The following is an 18,974-nucleotide window of genomic DNA, read 5'->3' as shown; positions in this document are numbered from 1 at the left end:
TGAAATTATGACGTATAAATAACACTTGCACTGCGTGTGCTATCAAAATCGTTGCAGAATTATCTTGGTCTAACTCTAGTCAAGTTCCCTTAAAATTGTCCTCCCTTGTAAAAGCCTATCAGATTCAACAATGAGAAACGATAGGACTTAGGACTCTGGTACAGTCAGCAGCAGAAGTTGCTAAGCGGGCGAGGTGTTCAAAATTACCTTGACACGCTCTTATTCTCTTAACAATAAAGTCGCGTCAAGATCATTTTGAACACCTCGCCCGCTTAGCAACTTCTGCTGCTGACTGTACCTACTTACAATAATAATGAGCATTAAAAAACCGGGCAAGTGCGAGTCGGACTCGCGCACGAAGGGTTCCGTACCACAATGCAAAAAAAAGAACAAAAAAAGCAAAAAAAAATAACGGTCACCCATCCAAGTACTGACCACTCCCGACGTTGCTTAACTTTGGTCAAAAATCACGTTTGTTGTATGGGAGCCCCATTTAAATCTTTATTTTATTCTGTTTTTAGTATTTGTTGTTATAGTGGCAACAGAAATACATCATCTGTGAAAATTTCAACTGTCTAGCTATCACGGTTCGTGAGATACAGCCTGGTGACAGACGGAAGGACGGACAGCGAAGTCTTAGTAATAGGGTCCCGTTTTACCCTTTGGGTACGGAACCCTAAAAAGGAATGTACTGATCTGATCCTCTACTGACGTGGTATTGTATTCTATTTCATTGATTGTTGATTGTAAAGTGTAGTTTGACGATTGAGCAGAACGCCATCTATTGATCATTAACTAAGGTGCATAGTCTATTGAAAAATAATTTCTCGAATAAGTTGAGAAGAGTACGTAAGTACATCGGCATGTCATAGATGTCGCTAGAATGAACAAGTCTAGTGCAACACTTTTATTTGGCAACACTATAAGATAAATAAAGTCTAAGAAAAAAACGTGCCTCGGACGGCCAAGGAAAAGTCGTTCTCGAATAGATGGCGCCATTACCTTTTTACTATTCTCGGCTAGATGGCGTTAACGACACCGTTTGGTATTTAACAATTTTAACACATATCAGTGAAAGAACATGGGTCAGTAGGGAACAATAAAAATTAAGAATCATTTATCCGTAAACATATTTTGATTATTTTATACATTTTCAATTTTATTTTAAGTTTTAATCGTGTGTCGATAGATGGCAGTAAATGTACCGTGACTACAAAATTGACAATGACAGGACCCCTCTATACTATCTATTCTTTTTGCTATAGGGGATATTACTGCAATGTTCTGCCGCCAGAGTGCAGCACTACCGACTCAGTAAATTCATAATACTAACTTATACCGGACCTATAGGTAGCTAAAAGTAAATCCGTTCCACACCAATTTTGGGGAAAGCAATAAGCCGCACGTGGCGCTGTCGCCACCTAGCGGCCAAATCTATGTTGATCGTGACAGACGCGTTTTGTTAGAGAGTGAGTCTTCTGTACCTAGTACTATTATTTGTTCTATGAGGTTCTATGCCTCAAGTAATCCGCCTCTTTTGTATCAGTATTAGTGCCAGATTAGTCAAATTGTACTGTATAACCACTACTAGACTGTTTGAACTTATGAAATAAAACAAAGTTTCGATTTTAATATTTTATTGGAAACAAAATAATAATTATGCTATATATTGCACGTGACTCAAGTCTGCTCACGGAACTCACTTTCGCTTACTCGAGACCCAACACTCGACTTTAACACCACACAACAAGGTTCACTTTAGCTCGACATGGGCATTTAGGGCATTATCTATGAAAAAGGACCTTATTGTCGATGGCGCTTACGCCGCACAGCGTCGCGCGGCATTGTATTTATATCGGAGCTTCGTTAATAATGGCGCGCCATCGACAATAAGGTCCCTTTTCATAGATAACGTCACATTTCATACAATTTTCATTTACTCACAATCATTTGAAAATAATGCGGTTAAAAAGTATATACAGCCTTTGAAGTAAATAGTAATTATTTGACAGTTTTGACAGATATTCGTTTGACCTAAATTGTCTTTAAAGACTTTATATACTTTTTCTATACTAAGTCAGAAAAAACTATGAAAATCTTTTACCATACTGCCAGGAAATAATAATATTAAAATAATATTAATATACATTTTCTCCTGACTACAGATCTTATATAAATAAAAGAGATTCCATATTATATTCGAGCAGTTTTAAAATACAGGCCAAAAGTCGAAGTGTTTGGGTTCAAAAAAAATAAATCGTTTACTCTATGGTCCCTTTACCTTTTGGGATTCTATTAAAAATGGTGGGTAATTACTTTTCATGGTATAACTGTAAGTATAATGACAATGACAGAGAAAAAACAAAGTAAATGCATATAGGTACATACAGGTTAATTTCATATTTGGGCCATTTTACAAAAGTTTAGTAGAATTAGACCAAGATAAGTCTGCAACGATTTTGATAGCACACGCAGTGCAAGTGTTATTTTAAACGTCATACTTCTGTGAAATTATGACGTATAACACATTTACTGCCCCCAACGCACATGTGCGTTCACCGTCATACAAGTTTGTTCCTAGGCCACGCCCCCTGGCAGTGAATGCCTTAATAACACTTGTACTGCGTGTATTATCAAAATCGTTGCAAACTTATCTTGGTCTAAATGTAGTTCTTTTTTTCCAAATTTCTCGATCCTAATACGAGAAAATGTCCCAAAAAGTTTCCATACTTCGTTCCTTCCATTCTGTTACCGGTGTGAATACATTTCAAAGCATTTATACTGTTTGAGCAACTAAGTTTTTACCATGAAAAGTAACTATAAAACATGTGCCATTAGAAAATGACTCTTAACACGTTAACATAAGATCTAATACAGAGATACTCCGAGGGCCAAAAACACCCTAGTGGCAAACATTCAAAATGCCGAACAACATGATTTTAACAAATAAAATGCAATATTTTAGTAAAAATAAACAAGTACAAAATTGTTTTATAATATAATATATTTGTGACGTCCCACGGGTAAAGGTACCTTATGGCGGTTGGTGCTTACGCTATTATTAACGCCGCTCCAATATTACTGCGGCGCTATGCGACGTAAGCGCCAGCCGCCATAAGGTACCTTTTGCCGTGGAACGTCACATTTGGCGATGTTGACTCCTAACTGTTATTATATTGGATCAAATACCTCAAAAAGTTATCTCAAGTTTTTAATGGTTGCAAACAAGCGTATGGCCGGTCTAATCGTACTCGGTAGTACTTAAGAGTGTTCGCAACTCTGTAGAGGTGACACATTCGAGTTACCAAGAAGATTTATGTAAAATTCAAGTTTTACGAAGTACATAAACCGCACTGAATGTGCGTAGAATATAATTCACACAAGAACAGTTTCGAGTCAACATACAACACAGAAATAATGTAAAAGTAATTATTCAAAATTACAATCTACCATTCCATGTGATTCCCGTAAATATTATACTTATTTCACATATGACAACGTTTTGGCAAGAGATATGGTGAATTCGGGTAATTACGGACAGACTAGATTGTGATGGAATGGATGGTATGTGAGAGATTTAAAATATAACCCGTCATTCTGCAATTACCCGAAAATACCTTATAAACATCTCTGTTAAAAATAATTACACAATAATAAATCGTTCAACCGCATTCATCTTTTTCTTATTAAAATGTCAGTCACACGCTAACAACTTTGTTACTTTAGCTGCATATATGAGGCATTATCTATGAAAAGGGACCTTATTGTCGATGGCACATACGCCGCACAGCGTCGCGCGGCATTGTATTTATATCGGAGCATCGTTAATAATGGCGTAAGCGCCATCGACAATAAGGTCCCTTTTCATAGAGAACTTCACATATGACAAGTTGACAGCGATAATTATTGTTTATCTTTATGTAACATTATGTAATGTATGAACGTCTTTTATAAAAATGCTTATCTTAGATCGAACCCGCGATCTGTCTCTGTGTGTGTGTTTTTATTCTATCTTTTGTCTTTGTCTTACCAAAACATGTCATAAGTGAAATAACTGATAGATAACATTATACTTTTCCACTGTAGTCTAAAGAAAATAGGTTTATTGAATTACATTGTATTTTAAAGCGTTATACATTATACACACCACACGCGATCTGGACGCCGGGAACCATACAGGGTCATTTTTGGACCGTTAGCCATATTGTGCGAGGTGATTAAGTAGGTCATACTGAACAACTTTTTCTATGGGACCAACCCCCAAATCCCAAAAAAAATTTGGCCTTCCCATAAAAAACGTCGACATCCACTCGACCAATGTATGAAACGGCCAAAAAATTTTAGTGATTTCGGAGTCGGTCCCATAGAAAAAGTTGTTCAGTATGGGCTACCTAATCTATGTCTTATTGTGCTTATTTGCAGATCTGTCGCTCCGCTTGCCGCGGCAGATCGCGGCGTCAGTGTGTGATTAGCTTTATGGGTAGAAATGTCATACTGTCCCAAAGTACAGTATTTACAAGACATTTTTCTATTCGACGCCTGGGTACCTAGCCAAGTGCAAGTACGGTTATCTCTCTCTATCACACTTCCATATTAGTGCGACAATGACAGTTGCATTTCGTTCGCTACGGAGCGTAAACGATTGGCATCTTGGCTACGCACCCTATACTCAATATGGGGCATTATCTATGAAAAGGGACCTTATTGTCGATGGCGCTTACGCCGCACAGCGTCGGGCGGCATTGTATTTATATCGCAGCATCATTAATAATGGCGTAAGCGCCATCGACAATAAGGTCCCTTTTCATAGATAACGCCACATATTATAGAAATTATACCGTCTTTACAGAAATTAGATTCTTTTCGACAACTATAGTGGCTTCAAATATTATAGGCCACTATAGACGTAGTGGCGTTCTGTCACCTATTCCCAATAGACCATAAGTTCATTGCATTAGTTTTATTATGTCAATAATAGACCCGTGGAACTTAAATATAAAGGCCCCTTAACTGAGATTCATTCACTAACGCGCTCGTAGCCCAGTCAATGTAGTCCAATCAATAATAATTTCGGTCTAACTGGTTGGTTTATAATATAAACCAACCAGTAAGTAAGTATCACTTTATTGTACGGAAGAGACGAACGCAGGTACAGTCACCTGCAATAATATGTTACACAACGAAGGCAACAAAAATATCTGACACGATCTTAATTGTAGAGCCATAACAGCGTGTCACATAGTTTTGCGGCCTTCGAAGAGTAACATATTATTGCAGGTGACTGTACATCAGATAGAACATAAATATAGTACAAGGGCGAACTTATCCCTAAGAGGGATCTCTTCCAGTTAACCATATAACCTAACCATGTACTGAATCATGTCAAAATAGTCTTTTTTAATGATGGGAAAGTATTTTATTCCACGATTGTGGCCTGTGAGCGTACGGTACAACAGTGGCGTGCAGTGGAGATAAGACTTAAATCGGGCTCTAGAAGAGTCATTCTTGAAGGAATGTAACGCAAACTATAAAAATCGGCAACTTTTTTTTTGGTCATTTTGTATGGACTGCCTACCCTAGTGCCTACCTTTTTTTGTATGCACTGCACGCCACTGCAGTGCCTGTAAATAAGCGATACCCTTATCCTATAGACGTTTACAACTTCAGAGGTGTCACATACGTGTTGCTGATAGTACAGTCACCTGCAATAATATGTTAGTCTTCGTAGGCCGCAAATATATGTGACACGCTCTTATTGCTCTACAAATAAGATCGTGTCAGATATTTTTGCTGCCTTCGTTGTGTAACATATTATTGCAGGTGACTGTACATAAAGTGGATAGGTTATTTCTAAATAGTATATGAATTCTTTGATTGGACCACTTGTGGCATAAACGCGAAACAACGAATTTCAACAAAAAATCGTTTAAATTGTTTTCAAGACCCGAGTACAGTCGGACGCGATTTCGTCCGACGTTACGTTTCATACAATTATATCCGCAAATGACAACTGTACAGAATTGTATGTAAAAACGTGTCTCATTATTTAGACAAAAACTGTATTAAAATCTTGTTTTTAGAAGTCTGTTAAAAATGTAGCCTATATTATGGTCATAATTGACCCCCAATTCATCAAAATCGACTCAGTAGTTTTGATTCTACGACTTTCCTTTCACTTAAATCTTGTAAAATTGCATTAGTTAATAAAAACAAGAAACACGTTTTTAACACAACATTCTTGACAGCTGTCAAATTCAACAAACCAGAACACATGACCATTCTCTCTCTCTCTCACTCACGTCACGCACAACCGTATTATTTTACTTTCAATTATATACCTACACGAGCTGTCTGTGTCAACTTCCTTGACATCTGTCACTGTCAACGTTTTTGACAGCTGTCAAAGTTAAGGTGCATTCTCAATGTTCTGTGAACTTGGAAAAAACCTTAAATATTGTAGTTTTTTTCACTGGACTATATGAATATTTGGGATTTGTTGACAGAGATTTCTTAACTAAATCTAAATATTAATTTTGGTTTTTACAATGGCAAGAAATTTATTTTTTCTGTCTTTCCTATAATGTTTATTAAATGGCGCTATTAATACCATGCATAAAACAATATTATTATGCTTTTTAGGGTTCCGTACCCAAAGGGTAAAACGGGACCCTATTACTAAGACTACGCTGTCCGTCCGTCCGTCCGTCTGTCTGTCACCAGGCTGTATCTCACGAACCGTGATAGCTAGACAGTTGAAATTTTCACAGATAATGTATTTCTGTTGCCGCTATAACAACAAATACTAAAAACAGAATAAAATAAAGATTTAAGTGGGGCTGCCATACAACAAACGTGATTTTTGACCAAAGTTAAGCAACGTCGGGCGTGGCCAGTACTTGGATGGGTGACCGTTTTCTTTTTGCATTTTTTTTCGTTTTTTTTTTTGCTTTATGGTACGGAGCCCTTCGTGCGCGAGTCCGACTCGCACTTGTTTTTAACTCTGTGCCTGTAGCAGTGGTGGTAAGCTACTTGAAAGTTTACGTTTTAAAGTTGTAATTAGCAGTTAAATGGCAGATATAATACACACAAAACTAAAATACACAATAAATAGCGCCATCTACAACAATGACCATACACCAACGTCAACAACGCAGTCACTCCTTAAAGGAGCGGTCGGCAACCTGCGGCCCGCGGGCCGCATGCGGCTCGTAAACCTGTCACTTGCGACCCGAGAGCCGCCCTGGCTATTTTGTATGTAATAGTGACAAACGACAATGTCTCATAAAGTCATAAATATTAACAAAGTACGGCCCGCATCACCTCCGTTAACTACTATGTGGCCCTTGGCTGCTAAAAGGTTGCCGACCGCTGCCTTAAAGTAACGCGAGTCACGAATTCATTACGTGTTTTTCATTTATGACGATGACGCTTTAAGGGCCAGTTGCACCAATCACAATTGACGAACTGATAAACATCGCTCAGCAGTGAACTATGAAATTTCCCATACAATAGAATTTTATTTAGCGAACGCGAACGCTTTAACAGTGACAGACGGTTTGGTGCTACCGACCCTAACTGCCTGATTCGAACTTTAAGACACGTCAATTAATAGATCTAAAAAAGGTATGGAAGAGATGTGTCAGTGTCAAAAGTGACGTTTTTGTTTAAATAAACGTCACATTTGACACTGACACATCTAATCCATATCGTTTCAAGATCTATTAATTGACGTACTTATCCTAAAGTTCGAATCGGGCCGTAAGTGTCAATATATCTGAGGACAAAACGAACAAATAAATCAACACATATATGTGACGTCCCACGGGTAAAGGTACCTTATGGCGGTTGGCGCTTACGCTATTATTAACGCCGCTCCAATATTATTGCGGCGCTATGCGACGTAAGCGCCAGCCGCAATAAGGTACCTTTTTGTCGTGGAACGTCACATATTTTCATTTCAAAATAAACACGCAAGAAAATCGTGACTCGAGTTACTTAAACTGGAGATTCTCAGTCTTCTCTATTAACTTATCTCTGGTTTCGTAAAATGTAGCCGACTGTACCTGAAGTGGACACAGACAGCGCCCCGACTATAGTCCCAGTAATACTAGAATCGCCAAACGGCACACTTGATCACTATGCCATAGTGTTAACTTTACTTCTAGATCGTTCTAGAATAACTAGATTTCATCAGTAACTGGCCATCTGTTAATAACTGGCCACCCTAAACTAAAAATGGGGGCCAGTTATTGAAACCTTATACTAAAATTAATTCTGTTTATAGGTGAATAGATTTCATTTTTAGTTTAGGGTGGCCAGTTATTGGCCGGTGGCCAGTTACTGGCAAATTACCCTATTATTTCATCAAATTCCTCCTTTTTACAAATTCAACAATCAAGATTTCAATGTATACTTGGTCAAACAGATCTTGTCAGTAAAAAAAGGCGGCAAATTTGAAAAATGTAGGCGCGAAGGGATGTCGTCCCATAGAAAATTTGAATTTCGCGCCTTTTTTTACTGACAAGGTTTGATTAACCAGCTGCACTTAAGTTTTTTTTTGTACGGGCCGCCTTGTAGTAATCGGACACCGCAGAATATGGACGCCTGCAACAGCTCTTAACAAGTTCGTCTTTGACTCGACTTGATACAATCAACGAATTATTGCTCCGACTTTTCAAATTAATGAATAGTTTCACTCTATAAGGGTGTCACGTGTGCGTTGACGTTTTAGCAAACAGTATGGCATAGCGAAAGGCATCACAGTCAAATATATAACCGGATTGTTATGTCTAAGACTACCGGCGGTTGACATTTCATAGTTTTTTTTTTCATTTTCTGAAATGGTTTTTAAAATATTTATATTATAATTTGTTTTGATCTAGTTTACTTCATAATATATGTAGCAAACAAGCGTACGGCCTTATGGTAAGCATCTAGCCTATAGACGCTAGGAATATAAAAAAAAATTAATAATCGGTTTTAACCGATCTGAGCAAATTCATTTCACAATATAAAAACCTTGAAATCTTTACAATATTTCATTTGATGATTTTAAAATTAATTGGTACATATACACTATACAGGATGGCTAAAAATAACTGCATTCCCATTGCCAGGGAGGTTTTGGGATTATACTGAGCAATTTTTACTATGAAACCAACGCCCAAAATTGCGGAAAAAAAATTTGGCTGGTCCATTTTCTATGGGATGGGTGTACCCCAACCCCGAAATCGCGAAACAAAAAATGTATATTTTTTTTCGCGATTTCGGGGTTGGTTCTATAGTAAAAGTTGCTCAGTATAATCCCAAAACTCCCTGGCAACGGGAATGCACTTATTTCTTAGCCACCCTGTATATATTTATCTCAAAAATGTCATTTTGGATACAAGCTGTATCCCTGACTGTAATATTCTTTAGACGCTCAACTACTATTAATTGGGACGATTCTACGAGCCCAAACTTAATATTTTTACCTTCGGACGCCATCAGAGAGATGGTACCATTACATTGTTACCGAAATTTAATAATAATAATAAACATCTTTGACTCCAAATTCTGTCAATTTAGACCTGTCAAAATGTCAACCGCCGGCAAATGTCACGGACGTCACAGAGATGACCACCGACCGACTTTCGAATATATAAATATATCTTTAAATATTGTTACATACATGTAAAGACAGCCACATGAAATAAAATTAGCAGGGTAATTCGCCAGTAACTGGCCACCCGAAAAATTCTATTCATTTTAGTATAAGGTTTCAATAACTGGCCACTTTATACTAAAATGAATTCTATTTATAGGTGAATAGATTTCATTTTTGGTTTGGGGTGGCCAGTTACTAAATGTGGCCAGTTACTGGCGAATTACCATATTTCTATAACTCGATAAAGGTGATTTCTCATTGAGCCTTTACGATAATAAGGCTTTACTGTACAGTCGCGATCAGATATATCGGAGCTGTCAAGGCTGTCACAAATATCTGAACACGCCTCTATTGTCAAGGCGTTAGAGTGCGTGTTCAGATATTGTGAACACCTTGGCCGCTCCGATATATCTGATGGCGACTGTACCAATAATAAGTACTTATCATTTTGCTTGAAAACGCCACAGTACTTAAAAATACTTTGGATATTAATTATTTTAACATCAGTAGCAGGCCAATTCGAGATTTACTTATTAGATCTGTTTCTGATCGAATAACTAAAATTCTAATTGGACTGTGTGTTGGCAAACAACATCCCGTCCGATAGTGAACGGCTACAGTAGCTTATGGACGATTGCAACTCCAGGAGTGTCACATGCGCGTTGGCCTTTGCTATATTTTATTTGTGGCGGCTGTCTTTACATTTAAATTATTCTTACTGATATCTTCGAGGTCTTTGCTTAAGAAAATATCTTCATTTTAATTGCTTTTCGTCAAAAATCACTCGTATACGTCACTTCACTAGTTTCTAGTGACTTATATTGATTTTCCTCTTAAGAGGAATATTACGAGAATGTTTTACTACGACCGTTTTAACCTTAAAAACGAAATCTACTATAGTTTCGTTTTAACACATTCATTGCCAAGTGCTACGGATTACGCTCGTAGCGCGTAGTCACGTTTTCGCCGTATGGAGCGAGTAGTCGCTACGAACAGTATACCCGACTGTCGGGTTTTTGGCTCTGAATGTGTTAAAAGACTTCCAATATGATTACAATTTATGTTGACATTTCTTTTGCCAAATTTCAAATATAAGTAGTGATATTTTAGACCAAGAGTCTCCCTAAGGCTTCAGGGTCAAATTTGGCCTGTAAGCTCAAATTTTGTCCCACAAGCCCTAAATTTGACCCGCTTATAAGCGGGAGGCCGAAGGCCTGCTTCGGATAAAAAAGTCTAAAGACTCCCGTTTTAGGCACCTATTAACTCATTCAGCGCTAATCACGTCATGTTGTCGATTTGTCTCTACAACGCTACATACCGGGAAACCCATGTTATCGGCTACGACCGTAGCTTAGCGGTGAATGCGTCAAAGATATTCAATTGACTTTTATACGGTAGGCTACATACAAATAGTGAGAATGAAGCAAGTTTACCAGTTGTTTTTTTCTAAGACTTGGTGAACTGATGATGATGATGAATGAGCAGTGTCAGTATACGAGTGAGACGGAGCTATGCTGATATATTGGCTTCACCGGTCGAAGGCTGCGAGGGGAAACTAACGCCACCTGGAATTAAAAAAAAACTTTCTTGATACAAGGTCTTATCAATTCAATTCAATTCAAATAATTTATTTCGGAATAATTTATGTCCATAGTTGTTAGTAACAAAATAAAATAACTTAGAGCTAGCGTTAGTACAATTAATTAATACACACATAACTATTATCACAGACAAAACACAATCATACATAACCTAGTGAGCAATGCAAACGGTTCCAGTGCTCCTGGAAGCGCCCCTGCCATCTCTCTGCAATGGTGTTCAGTATGCTGTTTGGGCTGCCACTCAACCTCTTCACTAAGGATGCCACTCTTTTGCGCAAAATAGCGGCGAAGCTGTCCGTGTGAGCATCAGTAAACATCTGCGATGCACTACAAAATCGCGGCAACCCCAACAGCATCCTAAAACCATTGTTGTACTGGACTCTAAGGGCCCTGAGCGCCTTCTGCGTGTAGTTAACCCACAGGCTGCAGGTGTAAAAGGTCTGACAATATGCTTTAAAGAGCGTCACTTTAACATTCTTAGACTTATCGCCGACTGTACTTTTTTCCACAGCAACTAATACTTACAACAACTTACTTTAATATACCTATGTGAAGTTTCAGCTAAATGACACAATACAATACAATAGTACATTTCGATGCTAGTGCGGAAGGTATGTCATTACTTCACGAGTACCGAGATATCTTGCCACGAGCCGCAGGCGAGTGGCAAGACTCGGGACGAGTGAAGAATGACATTTCCGCACGTGTATCGAACGACGTTTTTTAATACAGTTGCGAAAAAATAAGAAAAACATTGTTAATCGTACACTAAACAAAAGTGGTAACAGTGACAGCTCGGTTAGACGTCGTCTTTAAGTATATTATATCTATGGGCGTTTGGCAGCTATTCCGTTCCATTCAGTCAACTTATTAAGAACGGAATTTTCAATATTGAATATTAAAAAATAAACGTGTTATATTGATGAAGAGGTAAGTAATTAAATATGAAATATGTAATATTTTTCGTATTCTTACATTAACGGTAGGTTTTTATGCTGATTACGACGTTTAAAGGAAACTAATATTAACACTCATCAATAAGTAGTCGTGAATTGGAACAAGTATAAATTTAAAAAAATTGGAGAAGTAAAAAGCACTAGTTCGAGATAACCAACTTTCCGCACGCTAAACAGCTACGTAAAGTAGCACTTTTTGAGCAACTGTATTAAAAATACTCTTTACAGTACGTATGGTGCTACTTTACGGCACTAGTGCGATAATTAGCACATTACGCAAGTATTTCGAAAATTTAAAGAGCCCCATATGTACTGTAAAACGTTGTACGATACACGTGCGTAAAGGTAATTCGCAACTCGTGTCGATATAAAACACTCCCTTTTAATTTACCGCCACTCGTTTCGAATTTCCTATTTTTCGCACTTGTATCATGATACAGCATGATGATATTATTGTACACTTAAATAAAAAAAAACAATACAGAAAGAAAGTAGCAACAGAAGTAGAGACACATTTAAAATATGTTATGCCTAGAATTTTTTTCTTTACAGAAAATCCATGTTTGCATAGTGTTGCCTGTTAAAGTTCAGTGGCGCCTTCTATAAATTTCTACACTATGCGTGAGGTCAAAAATGTTAAAACGGCCTATTTTTGTGTAATTAGACTTGCCGAGTAACACTTTGTGCCCCCTATAAACAGGGCCGTCTTAAACTATGATGGGGCCCTTGGGCACATAAGAATTTGGGGCCCTTTTGGAAAGTAAAGAAAGCTAATTAAACTAACATTTTTCTACTATGATCTTGTATTTATTATGAGTAATAAAATATACTGTTACTGTGTGTCCTTCGGGGCCCCCTGAGGATGGGGGGCCCGAAGCTGCCTATGTAGGAGGTATACTTACAGAACTTGATGGGGTTGTAGCGCGGCGAGGTGCGCGGGGGAGGGGGGCACGTTGGGCGGCGCGGGGGGCAGCAGCGTCTGCGCGAGGCCCTCGAACCGCCCGCCGGCCTCGAAACCGTTCTGCTGCAACCAGACAAATACTTAGGCCTCGCCATTTCAATTATTACACACTGATAAAATGGTTGAGTTAAGGGTACTGTTTATAAACAATATCTGGGAGACAGAGCTTTGCTCGGAAAACCTATAAAAACTCAAAAATGCGCGTTTTCCCAGAGATAAGACCTAGCTAGATGGAATTGTCGCCCCCAAAATCCTCCATATAGCAAATTTCATCGAAATCGTTTCGAGCCGTTTCCGAGAAGCCCGAAATATATAAATATACAATAATTGCTAGTTTAAAGGTAAGATGTAGCTGGGAATCCTCCTAAAACCTAGAAATGGTCATATAGGACTTAAGTTCAAATCATTTTTAATCATTTTCAATTGGAACATTTGTTCCGTTTCGTTAACTTTTCAAACAAACAAAATCAGTTTTTAATCCCACACCATAGATTCAAATTTCACTGACATATTTTGTGATTTAGGAGTAGGGTTGTAAAAAAACGGTTTTTTTTCTGACTTGAAAAAATACATGAAAAAAAACCGTGAAATAAACCATTTTTTTCTGGAGTACGTTTTTTTTTTCAAACGTATAAAAACTCAAAATTTGCAAGGCAGTTAATACTTTTATACGGTTGTTTTACTTGTTTTAGACTTTATGTTAACCATTAAACCAATTCAACTTACCAACTTTGATTAATAACAACATAAATGAAATCTGTAGTGGTAGTTATCACAATTTACTGTTGGCAACACCAACGCCTCTCGTCGCCGCATCGGGGCACTTAGTTTTACTTTTAAGTTACTTATATAAATAAATCACGAAAAACCGTTATTGTGGCATATTTTTGTTCATCTGAAAAAAAACCTAATTTACAAAAAAAAACCATGGTGCCAGGTTTTTATTCATGTTTTTTTTCATAAATTTGAAAAAAAAATCATTTGGTTTTTTTTCTATTTGCAACCCTATTTAGGAGCTTATGAAACCGCAAGCACAAATCCAGTCTCTGACACTGAATAGCTTATCACTTTATTTACGTGGTCTTACCGGGATCATGATAGTGGGGCGTAGAGGCTGAATAGATGGTTGCATCGGGTAGTACGGGTAGTATTGCACCGGGTAGCCGATGTAGCCGGGGTAGCCGGCTGCCGCTGCGTACATCGATGTAGTCGGGTAGTGTGAGGTATCTTACCGGGATCATGATAGTGGGGCGTAGAGGCTGAATAGAGGGTTGCATCGGGTAGTACGGGTAGTATTGCACCGGGTAGCCGATGTAGCCGGGGTAGCCTGCTGCCGCCGCGTACATCGATGTAGTCGGGTAGTGTGAGGTATCTTACCGGGATCATGATAGTGGGGCGTAGAGGCTGAATAGAGGGTTGCATCGGGTAGTACGGGTAGTATTGCACCGGGTAGCCGATGTAGCCGGGGTAGCCGGCTGCCGCTGCGTACATCGATGTAGTCGGGTAGTGTGAGGTATCTTACCGGGATCATGATAGTGGGGCGTAGAGGCTGAATAGAGGGTTGCATCGGGTAGTACGGGTAGTATTGCACCGGGTAGCCGATGTAGCCGGGGTAGCCTGCTGCCGCTGCGTACATCGATGTAGTCGGGTAGTGTGAGGTATCTTACCGGGATCATGATAGTGGGGCGTAGAGGCTGAATAGAGGGTTGCATCGGGTAGTACGGGTAGTATTGCACCGGGTAGCCGATGTAGCCGGGGTAGCCTGCTGCCGCCGCGTACATCGATGTAGTCGGGTAGTGTGAGGTATCTTACCGGGATCATGATAGTGGGGCGTAGAGGCTGAATAGAGGGTTGCATCGGGTAGTACGGGTAGTATTGCACCGGGTAGCCGATGTAGCCGGGGTAGCCTGCTGCCGCCGCGTACATCGATGTAGTCGGGTAGTGTGAGGTATCTTACCGGGATCATGATAGTGGGACGTAGAGGCTGAATAGAGGGTTACATCGGGTAGTACGGGTAGTATTGCACCGGGTAGCCGGTGTAGCCGGGGTAGCCTGCTGCCGCCGCGTACATCGATGTAGTCGGGTAGTGTGAGGTATCTTACCGGGATCATGATAGTGGGGCGTAGAGGCTGAATAGAGGGTTGCATCGGGTAGTACGGGTAGTATTGCACCGGGTAGCCGATGTAGCCGGGGTAGCCTGCTGCCGCCGCGTACATCGATGTAGTCGGGTAGTGTGAGGTATCTTACCGGGATCATGATAGTGGGGCGTAGAGGCTGAATAGAGGGTTACATCGGGTAGTACGGGTAGTATTGCACCGGGTAGCCGATGTAGCCGGGGTAGCCTGCTGCCGCCGCGTACATCGATGTAGTCGGGTAGTGTGAGGTATCTTACCGGGATCATGATAGTGGGGCGTAGAGGCTGAATAGAGGGTTGCATCGGGTAGTACGGGTAGTATTGCACCGGGTAGCCGATGTAGCCGGGGTAGCCTGCTGCCGCCGCGTACATCGATGTAGTCGGGTAGTGTGAGGTATCTTACCGGGATCATGATAGTGGGGCGTAGAGGCTGAATAGAGGGTTGCATCGGGTAGTACGGGTAGTATTGCACCGGGTAGCCGATGTAGCCGGGGTAGCCTGCTGCCGCCGCGTACATCGATGTAGTCGGGTAGTGTGAGGTATCTTACCGGGATCATGATAGTGGGACGTAGAGGCTGAATAGAGGGTTACATCGGGTAGTACGGGTAGTATTGCACCGGGTAGCCGGTGTAGCCTGCTGCCGCCGCGTACATCGATGTAGTCGGGTAGTGTGAGGTATCTTACCGGGATCATGATAGTGGGGCGTAGAGGCTGAATAGAGGGTTGCATCGGGTAGTACGGGTAGTATTGCACCGGGTAGCCGATGTAGCCGGGGTAGCCTGCTGCCGCCGCGTACATCGATGTAGTCGGGTAGTGTGAGGTATCTTACCGGGATCATGATAGTGGGGCGTAGAGGCTGAATAGAGGGTTACATCGGGTAGTACGGGTAGTATTGCACCGGGTAGCCGATGTAGCCGGGGTAGCCTGCTGCCGCCGCGTACATCGATGTAGTCGGGTAGTGTGAGGTATCTTACCGGGATCATGTTAGTGGGACGTAGAGGCTGAATAGAGGGTTGCATCGGGTAGTACGGGTAGTATTGCACCGGGTAGCCGATGTAGCAGGGGTAGCCCGCTGCCGCCGCGTACATCGATGTAGTCGGGTAGTGTGAGGTATCTTACCGGGATCATGATAGTGGGGCGTAGAGGCTGAATAGAGGGTTGCATCGGGTAGTACGGGTAGTATTGCACCGGGTAGCCGATGTAGCCGGGGTAGCCTGCTGCCGCCGCGTACATCGATGTAGTCGGGTAGTGTGAGGTATCTTACCGGGATCATGATAGTGGGGCGTAGAGGTTGAATAGAGGGTTGCATCGGGTAGTACGGGTAGTATTGCACCGGGTAGCCGATGTAGCCGGGGTAGCCCGCTGCCGCTGCGTACATGGCCGCTGCCGGGCTATACATTTGCTGCAACGTAGACACCTTGTAAAGACCATGCGATACATTAGAATTATGCAATAATAAGCATAAACGTGCATAAATTAATGCCATTGAGAAAAAAATACATAGAGTGCTTACTCCATACTTCAGTATAAGGCACTGGTCCCACCGCGAGCTAGTAAGCTATGAGCTATCGGCTATAAACACGAACAAAAGATAAGCACTCCCGTGTAAATAAAAGAGACACGGCGATATTTATAGCTCACCGCTGGGCGAGTAACTATAAATATCGATTTACACGGGAGTGCTTATCTTTTGTTCGTGTTTATAGCCGATAGCTCATAGCTTACTAGCTCGCGGTGGGACCAGTGCCTTAGTACCAAAAAGACGTATTTTCGTAGTCGACATCTAGCTTCGAGTAGCGGAATTATCAGTACTGCTACTTGACAATAGATGTAGCACCGACCCAAAAGCCTAATGCTCAACATTTTTCAGCGAATATTATAACCGGATTAACCGGAACTCTATTTTCAACAATTTCTGTTTTTAATATTAGTTCTAAATTGTTGTTTAATACAATTTTCGTGAGTCACGACACTAGAGAATTCTAGTATCGAGTATAGCGGTACGGTACTGATAATTGCGTTACTCGATGCTAGATGTCGACTGCGAAAATAATAGTCGTTGTGGTACCAAAGCTGATGTATGGAGTGAGCGCTCTATTCTTACTATAATTCTTTATGCTCATGCAAATGGCGCTGCAATCGTTTGCGTTCCAGCACGAGGTAGAGAGATCCAGATTAAATTAAAAAAAATGATTGGACCAGTTTCTTGTTTAACAAAACGAAAATCAGTTGGAAATAATATAATCCGTTTCTTAACCCCATTTTAGCACAAGACTTTAAAACGGCCTGATCCTTCTATTTTAGAACTTAAAACTTTATTTAGATCAACTACGTTCCTGTATTGTGCAAGTCCAAATAAAATTAAGTTACTAAGATTACAATAACGACCTATTTATAACATTTCATCCGCCTCTCTCTCGCAAGTTACATAACTGCCAATTACCATCAAGTGTAACCTGAGTGTAACTAATTTGTAATAGCTTACGTGAAAGCAGAAAATCTGATGGCGTCACGCCCATTCAACAAACATGTAAAAAGGGCACGAAAATGTAAAAAGCCAATACAAAGTTACTATTATGACATATTATGACAAAATAGTAAGAAGCGCTGGTGGCCTAGCGGTAAGAGCGTGCGACTTGCAATCCGGAGGTCGCGGATTCAAACCCCGGCTCGTACCAATGAGTTTTTCGGAACTTATGTACGAAATATCATTTGATATTTTTACTAGTCGCTTTTTGGTGAAGGAAAACATCGTGAGGAAACCGGACTAATCCCAATAAGGCCTAGTTTCCCCTCTGGGTTGGAAGGTCAGATGGCGGTCGCTTGCGTAAAAACTAGTGCCTACGTCAAATCATGGGATTAGTTGTCAAGCGGACCCCAGGCTCCTATGTGAGCCGTGGCAAAAATGCCGGGATAACGCGAGGAAGAAGATTATGACAAAATAGTAAAACTAAAGCCTGAAGACCAAACATTACACAGATATTAATGGAATCAGTTCGTGTTGTTAACATTTTGAATTTTAGTTTTGATAATTCAAACTTAAAACAGTAAATATAATTTAGTTGAGTATTACGGATATGTTGGGTGGACATAAAGGTTTACAACCATATTTTGGGGAAACTCTGTAAATAACGATGTACATATTTGATGCACACTTCCTCTAGTACAGTCACCTGCACTAATATGTTACTCTTCGAAGGCCGCAAAAATATGTGACACACTCTTAATGCTCTATAAATAAGATCGTGTCAGATATTTTTGCGGCCTTCGAAGAGTAACATATTATTGCAGGTGACTGTACTGAACCCTGATGGTTGGGTGGGCTGAAAGAAGGGGCCTTTGCCCTGCAGTGTGACACAAATAATCCTACTAAACCCTATTGAAATTGAAACAAGCTAAACATATAAAGAAACAATAAGCAAGACAGATAAGTAAGTCCACATTGGTTAATGGGGTTCTTATTTGGGTAGAGCTGCCCCGCCGTTGAAGCCAAGGAAATGTTATGTCGCTCTGAATCTGTGCTGTGCCCAACGGATTCATACACTTATTTCTATGACAATAGGGATGTTTCCTGTACTTAAAATAAATTATTTCAAACCGTGCACGAAATATAGCACCAGATAATTATTAGAAAAACATAGACATTAGTTATTTTTAAGCATAATTTCTATTTAAT

The 18,974-nt window shown here is 40.3% G+C and overlaps 1 protein-coding gene across 1 annotated transcript in view; it reads right to left on the bottom strand.

Moving 5' to 3' along the window:
- Positions 1-1,620: 1,620 nt before the first annotated feature.
- Positions 1,621-18,974, bottom strand: part of LOC134677162 (DAZ-associated protein 2-like) — a 29,102-nt gene continuing 11,748 nt past the window's right edge. Inside the window, exons 4-6 of the mRNA XM_063535620.1 lie at positions 16,563-16,715; positions 13,106-13,224; positions 1,621-11,211 (exon numbers count right to left, since the gene is read on the bottom strand). Of these exons, the coding sequence (XP_063391690.1) occupies positions 11,202-11,211; positions 13,106-13,224; positions 16,563-16,715 (282 nt within the window). The 3' untranslated portion in view covers positions 1,621-11,201. The remainder of the gene's footprint in view (positions 11,212-13,105; positions 13,225-16,562; positions 16,716-18,974) is intronic.

Source organism: Cydia fagiglandana, chromosome 25 (assembly GCF_963556715.1).
Source record: "Cydia fagiglandana chromosome 25, ilCydFagi1.1, whole genome shotgun sequence".
Classification (NCBI taxonomy): domain Eukaryota; kingdom Metazoa; phylum Arthropoda; class Insecta; order Lepidoptera; family Tortricidae; genus Cydia; species Cydia fagiglandana.
Note: the sequence above shows the minus strand (reverse complement) of the source record. Positions and strands in the feature narration are given on the sequence as shown.